The following is a 9,912-nucleotide window of genomic DNA, read 5'->3' on the forward strand; positions in this document are numbered from 1 at the left end:
TATATATATATATATATATATATATATATATATATATATATATATATATATATATATATATATATATATATATATAACTCTGCGTCTTCTTGAAGTGTAGACATTATTCATGTTGACAGGCTTTTCTGGTGCCGTGACCCTTAATATCCAGAAGCTATATTAATGCTGAACTTTTGACGTGCCACTTGGACTTTAGTTTTTTAAATTAGGGCTGTCAATAAATTACATTTTTTAACTGGTTTAATTACACCCTTTTTGGGTGATTGATCGTGATTAATTGCACACTTATCATGAAATTAAGCATATACCATTTTTCTTGTTTAACATGTTCATTCATACATGTTCATTTTGTCATTATGTAATATATCCAGCAAAGTAAATCAAAAGACTGATGGGTGATTCTCACAAAACTGTATTTTCTACAAGTTTATTTCAAGATAAATTTAGATGTCTTTTCAAAAAAGTACACCTGGAGACTCCAATAGGACACCAAAGAACCGAGTGATATAAAAAAGTTCATATAATTGATACATTTGTGCACACCTTGTGCTTTAGTAATTTTCATTATTGCATTCAATTATTTTAAGGCTTTAAGGATTTTTTTTTTTATTAATCGCATGCATTAACGCGATAACATCGACAGCCCTATTTTTTATATAGCAAACCCTTCTCTAAATGGGTTCATGCAATCGTTGACTTGCAAGGGTAGACAGGCCTTGTTGACTCAGCGTATGTTGCAAAAAATAAGTCAAATGAATATGAGAAAAACAAACCCAAAAAGGTGATGCTAGGTGTCTGTGATGAATGAGGGAGTCTCATTACTGATGCAGAGGGGGCTTGGCCTCTGCCAACCATCTTTTGACTGCTGCTGTTAAAGGCAGACACACTGACCTGTGTCTCAGTGACCCGACGCTTTGATTTACGGGCCTCCGGACCCACCCCTCTCCGCTGGTAGGGCAGTGACGAGGGGCTGGAGAGAAGACAAAAATTGACTTCAACATCAAATCCAATTAAATTTATTATATTTTTTAAATAATATTTTTTATAAAATTTTAAATAAAAGGACAAAAATGCAAATGCAAAACAATAACACAAATTGTATTTAAAATACAATGGTTGAGATTTTTTTTATGTAACTGCATCTTGTTGAAGTATAGGCATTATTAATGCTTTTCTGGTGCCGTTACCCTTTAAAAATATGAATGACTAAAAATTTATATCATACTGGTTCATACTAGTGGTGTTTTTGTGTACTGTTTTTTTTTTTAGCTTGGCAAACATGCTATACAATAAACAATTAAGTGAAAAAAAGCTGCCTAAAGTTTATTTTAAAAATCTGCTTGTGTTTTTCATATCTGGAATGTCATGAAGGTCAGTTAATAATATTAATAAGAATAATTTTCATTTCTTTGAAGTTACTTCTGCCTTGTGTGAATTCAACATGAAATAAATCTTGTCCATATTTCCTGAAGCAATGTTTTTATTCATATTATTTTTTAATAAGTCTTCATAATCTTTTAGCTAAAATCGAAAACTTTTAGTTTTTCGCTTATGTCATAAATCCCTTTTCCCATTTTATCAACAAGTGTTCATTTTTGTACTGAATGTGACGTCCACTTTTCATGATTCAATAAAATCTCACTAATTCCCTTTTTACTGTTTTATTCAGAAATACATCAGATTACAATTAAACAATTAAAATAGTTTGCAAACTAAATTTAATGTTGATATCAAAAGATCTTGGTGTGCTCCTGTCTCTGACCTTCTCCTGTGGGTGATGTTGATTGGCTGTTCGGCGATGAAAGGTGATTGGTCTGATGACAGAGGGGGAGGAGCCCGAACTTGAAGACCAAAGAGACACTTCTTCTTCTTTATTTCCTTCCCCGAAACAAACCTATTCAACAGATCGAAATCAGATTGGATTGGTATTCAGCTGCTGTTCTTCAGGGCCCACTGACAGATTTTCATTTGTTCCTGGCGTCTCAACACTTGCCAACTAAAACATCCGATTCAGTTATTTAAGTGCTAGCGTACGAGCGGCATCAACCACAAGCCTTGACAGAAAGAAAATGGAAATGGACTTTAAATTATTTATTTTGAAAGACAGATCCACCTTCAGCTATCAAAATACTATTTGCAGAGAGTGAAATCACACACACAGAGTCACTTAGAATGTAAAGCAATTACAGTAATGGTTTTGCAGATATTATTGCAAATATGTGATATATCCTTATGGACTGCCACATGGAAATCAAGCAGAAAGGCAGTTTTCAGAGCATAATCCATGTCTCACCTGTCTTTGTGGGAATTTAAAGCATTGAGCAGGTTTTGGCAACGGTCTTGCCTCGGTGTGTCTGACAGCTGAGAGACCAAAATATAGAGTCGAATGAAAGGCAGCATGTAACAAATGCATTTGAAAGGTAAGAGCTCAGATTGACCACAAACTACAAGAGAGAGTATTCAAAACTACACTCAGGAATACACTCAAGTCAACACGAAATCAAAATTGACCCTATTTACTTCCTTAAAACCTTATGAAACCAGTTTTCTTTCCTGTGTTGAAGTATTTCTTATTGAAAAGCCAGGAACGTATTGAAGTGCTTAATATTAGTCAATATTCTTCACGTCAAAGTCATGAATCATGATTTGCTTCTTACTATGGTTAGTCAAAGGCAGGTGCCATTTATCATTTATGGAGAAAAAAAAAATCCTCATTATAGAAAACGTTTTATTGGACAAAAAGGTGAATTATTTTATTTAATTATCATTTATATTTTTGAATGCGTTTTCAGTTTAACTTATTAAGGTTTTAGTAATGTTTGTTATTTTTTAATATCTAGATTTAGTTTTAATTTATTTTTATTTCAGTTTCAGAAATTTTAGTACTTAATTTTTAGTTTTTAGTTTTTATTTAGTTTTTTTAAAGTTTACATTTTCCATCTAATATTAATATTTATTTGATCTCAGCTTCATTTCAGTGAACAAAAACATTTTGTTTTTACATTATATGTATATATATACACACATGCAGTATATACTTTAAACACACACATACAAATATATGTATATAATTTTATAAAATGTTTAAGTAATTTATCTCATTCTTCATTTTCTTTTAAGTTTTAGTTGACAGTAACAATACTAATATGTATACACTATATACAGTATGTATATATATATATATATACACACACACACACACACACAACCAATTTCTGGTAGATATCCTGTTTCATTCATAAATATGCCAAATAACAAAAGTAAAATGGGTTGCATTTGGTGTTTCATGTTGACTTTAAATTGAACTGTGCCTGTGCTATTGACTAGTATATTTTCCTACCGTGCCAAGAAGCAAAGATTCCCAATTTTCATTGGCAAAAGACATGATTTCATGATCAAAATCAAAATACTTCCTCTTGCAGCACAGGGAGAGATGATACAGCACCAAATGGGCCAAATCTACCCTGCAATCCAACAGAATGCGGATCATCAGAAACGACATTCAGCTCTTCAGATCAGTTCTGCAGTCCGGCAAACAGAACAGAAGCAACACTCTTACCAGGTCATTGGAAGCCTCTGGATGGTCTCTGGACCATTTGTGCACACTGAGCACTGGAACTGATAAAAACTGAAAGGTGAAGAGGAGACACAGATGAAAAGGTTTAGACAGAATTAGCTTAGCAACAGCATGTGCTTAACAACGGCATCAGCCTCACCGGTCTCCATAGAGAAGAGGTTTGGTCAGGCACTGAGTGCAAGCTTCATGAAACCACTGCCCACAACTCCCACACTGCAACATCTTCAGATTCCACCTGACAAAAACAACATGCTTCAATTTAGACACACTCACTCCTGAAAAAACATCACTCAACTAAAATTAAGGCATAATTTTTCAAATTCACTCTGAACTAAAATGAAGACATAATTGTTACAATTGTTAGCTGGGCAATTCCTTTTTAAAGAATCTACTTAATACATTTCCTGCATATACCGTACAATTCATATATATATATATATACATTTTATTTAAATAATATTATTATCATTATATTTTTTTGTTTAACTTAAAACTATAACTAAATAAAACTATAATTGAACTAAAAATTATTAAATAATCATCTAGACATATTAAAACACACACACATACACACACACACACAGAAATAAAAGTGACAAAACACAAAATGGAAAATATAATAATACAATAAATTGAAAAATTCAACATTCCACAAAATGGAAAATATAATACAATAAAATGAAAAATATGAAAATAAAAATGAGTTCAAAATATTAAAGGAATAGTTGATCTAAATTTTTTAATTTGCTGAAAATGTACTCACCCTGAGGCTATCATGTTTGGAGAAATTTAGCATTCCATCACTTGCTCACCAACGGATCCTCTGCAGTGAATGGGTGCCGTCAGAATGAGAGTCCAAACAGCTGATAAAAACATCACAAGTGATCCACACCACTCCAGTCCATCAGTTAATGTCTTGTGAAGTGAAAAGTTGTGTGTTTGTAAGAAACAAATCCATCATTAAGCTGTTTTAACTTTAAACCGTTACTTCTGACTAAAATACCAGTCTACAATCCATAATAACGCTTCCTCCAGTGAAATGAGGAAAAAAAAATAACTTAAATGATTTTAGCAAATGGCTGCAATATAACAAAGAGTGAAAAATTTAAGGGGGTCTGAATACTTTCCGTACCCACTGTATCTGTGCTTGATTTTCCATATGTCTTTCCTTATTCAGACCAGAAGACTTTTTTTTAACTGGAGAAAGCAATATTTTTTAATTTGCTGAAAATGTACTCACCCTGAGGCTATCATGTTTGGAGAAATTTAGCATTCCATCACTTGCTCACCAACGGATCCTCTGCAGTGAATGGGTGCCGTCAGAATGAGAGTCCAAACAGCTGATAAAAACATCACAAGTGATCCACACCACTCCAGTCCATCAGTTAATGTCTTGTGAAGTGAAAAGTTGTGTGTTTGTAAGAAACAAATCCATCATTAAGCTGTTTTAACTTTAAACCGTTACTTCTGACTAAAATACCAGTCTACAATCCATAATAACGCTTCCTCCAGTGAAAAGTTCATCTCCTGTTGTTCTCTCACATCAAAATCCACTGACATGTTTGTTTAAAACTGCTTTGGATTGTTTTTGCTTGTAAACGTGTATATCTGTGCTTGATTTTCCATATGTCTTTCCTTATTCAGACCAGAAGACTTTTTTTTTTAACTGGAGAAAGCAATATTATGGATATGGGACTCATATTTTTGCCAAAAAGAAATGGTTTAAAGTTGAAAACTTCTTAATGATGAATTTGTTTCTTACAAACAGACAGCTTTTCACTTCACAAGACATTAACTGATGGACTGGAGTGGTGTGGATTACTTGTGAATTGTTGTGATGTTTTTATCAGCTGTTTGGACTCTCATTCTGACGGCACCCATTCACTGCAGAGGATCCATTGGTGAGCGAGTGATGCAATGCTACATTTCTCAAAATCTGTTCTGATGAAGAACTATAACTTAAACTGAAATGTTGCATACTGCATACTGTTTCACACACTACTTTTCCAAATAGTAGACCAAATCAGTACAGCCTATATCGCACATTGTGCCATCGCAGTACTCTAATATTCCATTCTAAATACCGTCATAGTCATGTGAGAATGATATAAGTTGGACTCACTCTCCTGGTCCGGCACAATAGCAGTAACACTGCTGCTGGTTGGTCAAGTGCTGAGGGTCCCAGTCTAAAGATGACAGCTGATAGGGCAGTCGCACTTTCATGATCTGCATGAGCCGTGCGAAACGTCCTCTTTTTAACGCTCCCCCTCTCTAGGACAGAACACAGTTTGTCATTCCAATGTATCTCACCTCTCTGTGACACGTGATCTCCTGTCATGTAAGCAGATTTAACAGCGATTTCATCTGAAGATTGAATTTGAAGAAGACACGCTGAAGGAAGTCATTAATATTTCCTGCTGGGGGGTTGGTGAATATGATTTTATCTTCAAATCAGCATGTAAGGCCTGTGAAACGAGCGTGCTGACAGACAGATTAAAGCACAGGCCCATTTAATGCAGCTCTACCACCGCCATCACCTGCAGAGTGCTGCAATGTAATAAATACGCAGTCAAGTGCAGGAAGCCATGGACACCCTTTACATCTCAGAGCAAGATTAAAGCTCGTGTGTGATTTGAAATAGACCTTGAATGACATGAATGAGGTACAACCTTTGTTGCGACTGCGAAGACACATTGGCGACATATCCAGCTGTTGGGGTCAACTTCAGGTTCAATGGGTGGTGTGTGGCACTCTGGATGATAACCTGGGGAAACAATGGATCAAGAAAACAATGCAATGCGAGTAACACATTACTTGATACACAAAGACTAAAATAACTGTGTAAGACAAATGGAAGAAATCGAAACCATTTTCATTTGTCATATTACCATGGCGACATTTGAGGCAGTTTACAAGAGGTTCTTTAAGAGGTGGAGCATCACAGATACAGCACACCTTCTCTCCACCTGAAGAGACTGACCACAAGAAACAAAAAACTTAATAATTTACTGTACAGACAACAACTAGATGTTTCATTATCTAGTATACGTCAACATTTTATTTTGGTATTTACTTAAGACTAATAATTAGCAAAAAAAATAATAATAATGTAATACATAGTTTCTCATTTTCAGCTTTTAAAAAACAAATACAATTTTAAAGTGCCCCTATTATGGATTTTTGAAAATTACCTTTCATGCAGTGTGTAACACAGCTCTAAGTGAATGAAAACATCCTGCAAAGTTTTAAATCTGAAAGTGCACCGTGTATAAAGTTATTGTCTCTCAAAAGAAAGAGTCGACTCTGAATCATTGAAACGAGTCGTTTTCAAAACGAATCCCAAGCCGTTTCATGTTGACGTCAAAATTAAACATTAGCATGTTGCCCGCTCACTTGTTGGTCTTTTCGCATTGGTCTGAATGAAAATGCTAATTCATTCTTTGCCACTAGGTGCCGCTTTTGGACCGTAAAAATAGCTGTTTCCCCGGTAACGCTGTACACAAAGCAGCACTGCGCTCACAAACGCTGCTTTATCAGGAATTACACGCATGATGAAATGAAAGTGAGACCAATCGGACCAATCACCGCAGATTAGCGTCACGCAAAGGAGGGGTTTGGAATGAATCATTAAACGAATCGTTTGGGAGTCGTTGAGCAAGTAAGGTAAAAAATAAATGCATTTTATAAGACAATGAAAGTGTGTGCATGCATGTCAACCTGTTGTTGGGGACTCCCAAAACCAAAATATGAACCTTTCATAACCCATAATAGGGGCACTTTAATGTAAAAGTGATGTGTGCCCTTTTTTAGATGTTAAAAAAGCATCCCAACCAGCCTGAGACAATCAAGCTGGCTCAACCAATAATGTGAGTTTGGGGTGGGACCCTGTTTGATCAACCAATGGCAGCGTGGCATTAAGAAAACCTGTTTAAAAACAGTTATTTTTTGTAATTTATTCTTCCATTTGCAGACATAAGTGGCGCAATGGACACAAACAAATATTTTTTCAGAATAAATTTATAGTGACAAAGTAGTAAATAACTAACTTCAATAAATAACTTCAGTTTATTGTAAATATTTTGTAAATTGCTCCTAATTCTTTAGGGCATAATTCTGGTGTTAATTCTAGAGTTTCTAGAGTTTAATATAATAAAAACCTGTCTAGAACATGTCTGGGGCATATGTAACCCCACACAAAAAGAAACATTTAAGAAATTATATAAAAAATAATTATTAAAAATATTTTTTTTTGCATATTTTGCCTCCAATATCTCATTACTGTAATCTAAAAAGAAATCTAATTCTCATTACTATAATGAAAAATAAATAAATTATATATTATAGTATTTCAATCCATCATGGCAGTGTTTGTTGTTATCTTTAATTTAAGTTGAATCACCATTGAGAAATCTGAGAAAATTACTCTCTCTCTCTCTCTCTCTCTCTCTATATATAATATATATATATAATAATGCATAATAATATATAACATATAACAAAATAATAGTCCTAAAAAAGGCTTCATTTTCTTTTATTTTGGATGTATTCACTTACTTTTTGAGTTTGAATCTAAAGTTTATTCACTTACACGAGTGGATGTCTTTCCTGAGGACCCAGAATTCAGAGTTATCCTCAAATCTAACCAAACAGCACTGCTTGATGCTGTCCACCTGCCAAATAAATACAGGCAAACATCACAAACAACACTACACTGATTTACAGGAATACAAGTCACATAGTTTCAAACTCGCTCTTTCTGTCTCTCTGCAAGTGTCCTTTTCTCTCTTCCAAACTAACTTAGGCAAACAGCAAACTTACTCGTTTGACATTGCCAAGGTACAGAAGTCCATCACTCCACCTGGCTAAAACATCCTCTCCTTCACTAACTCCCCCCATCCTGGAGAGCGCGGGAAAGAAAAGTGCAAAAAAAGATCCAGGGGCATTAAAATGTGTTTCCACACCACAGCAGCAAACAGCAGCAGCCTAAAGGGTTAAACTCTGTGCATAGCGACAATATACAGTACAGAAGGATAAATGATGAAGAGTCAATGCACATTGCAGTGCCACACATGATCAAAAACACTGGCTGCCTTATGCAACGGACCATATTATATGCAGATGACACAACAATGCATGAAAGAGCGCGCAATTGATTGCATGCAAAACGCATGCCCTAATCAATGCACCTAACTCAGAAGAGCTGACACACATGATGGCACGCGCACGCACATATCAATTAACACGCATGACAGATCATACGTGGACGGGATGTACCTGTGTTAAGTGTTCTGCTCTGCTGGGGTCACAGAGACGGGGAAGAGATGTCAGTCTCACATGAAACGCCTGATGCCCGGTGTTGTTCTGCGTCTCAATCACTGTCCCGAATAATCGGCGCGTTTGGAGAGTCGCGGCGGATCAAACGCGCGTCACTCAAGCCGTCAGTGCGCAACCGTCTGTCCGTCTCTCTCTCTGTCTGTCTTCTGCTTCATGTTCCCAGCCTCCCTCTGTCTCTCGGTTGCTGCTATCATGCGTGTTCGGCAGGGAAGCGGCATGAGAATCAGCCCGAGAGAGACGCCATCATCATCTCTGCCTCGCTCTCCTTCGACTTGTTGTGACGCAGACATAAAACACAGGGAGATGGAGAGGGAGGGAGATCCGGAGAACACCTTCACATCTGTACGACTGACCGACATCCCACCTGCGCCCGACCCCACAGGCGCTCGGCCGGTGCCGCACACTCACGGCGGCTCATTAGGGAAAGTTTGGGGCTGTAATTAGTCCAGCAGGGCCGCGCCGTGGACTTTTTGGAGAAAGTTTGGAAATGCCCTTGGGTACCGGCAAAAATCTGGCAACGCTGTTACGCGCCCTATTCCGCGAAAAACAAACAGGAAAATTGATTTTCTTGAAAAAAATATTTGAACCTGCGAAAGAAAAAACACAATGTTAACCGGTATGAGGGTAGATAATCATAAATCAACGTAGTGAGGGCAAATAGTAATACACATACAATACAAAAACACTTATTTTACACTATATATTTATTTACAATTAATTTTATAAGATGAAATGCTTTGCATTAATATTTTGCATTTTTTAAATAAATAAAATTATGTATTTGTTGAAAAACATGTTTTTCATTTGTTTGAACATGAAAAACACTTATTGTGCACAATATCTACAAAATATAACAATATATATATATATATATATAGTTATATTTTGTAGATATTGTGCACAATAAGTGTTTTTCATGTTCAAACAAATGAAAAACATGTTTTTCAACAAATACATAATTTTATTTATACATATATATATATATAACAAAAAAATATATA

The 9,912-nt window shown here is 35.6% G+C and overlaps 1 protein-coding gene across 2 annotated transcripts in view; it reads right to left on the bottom strand.

The window, feature by feature from the left end:
- The window catches only part of LOC107592148 (PHD finger protein 1-like), a 19,111-nt gene extending 9,840 nt beyond the window's left edge, over positions 1 to 9,271 (bottom strand). For both annotated transcript variants that reach the window (XM_016281547.1, XM_016281548.1), the window contains exons 1-12: positions 8,852 to 9,271; positions 8,396 to 8,474; positions 8,166 to 8,247; positions 6,466 to 6,552; positions 6,247 to 6,341; positions 5,700 to 5,848; positions 3,717 to 3,812; positions 3,560 to 3,628; positions 3,341 to 3,464; positions 2,294 to 2,361; positions 1,763 to 1,894; positions 892 to 970 (exon numbers count right to left, since the gene is read on the bottom strand). In XM_016281547.1, coding sequence (XP_016137033.1) covers positions 892 to 970; positions 1,763 to 1,894; positions 2,294 to 2,361; positions 3,341 to 3,464; positions 3,560 to 3,628; positions 3,717 to 3,812; positions 5,700 to 5,848; positions 6,247 to 6,341; positions 6,466 to 6,552; positions 8,166 to 8,247; positions 8,396 to 8,473 — 1,059 coding nt within the window. In that variant the 5' untranslated portion in view covers position 8,474; positions 8,852 to 9,271. The remainder of the gene's footprint in view (positions 1 to 891; positions 971 to 1,762; positions 1,895 to 2,293; positions 2,362 to 3,340; positions 3,465 to 3,559; positions 3,629 to 3,716; positions 3,813 to 5,699; positions 5,849 to 6,246; positions 6,342 to 6,465; positions 6,553 to 8,165; positions 8,248 to 8,395; positions 8,475 to 8,851) is intronic.
- Between the last annotated feature and the right edge of the window lie 641 nt (positions 9,272 to 9,912).

Source organism: Sinocyclocheilus grahami, unplaced genomic scaffold (assembly GCF_001515645.1).
Source record: "Sinocyclocheilus grahami isolate Dianchi unplaced genomic scaffold, SAMN03320097.WGS_v1.1 scaffold150.1, whole genome shotgun sequence".
NCBI lineage: Eukaryota > Metazoa > Chordata > Actinopteri > Cypriniformes > Cyprinidae > Sinocyclocheilus > Sinocyclocheilus grahami.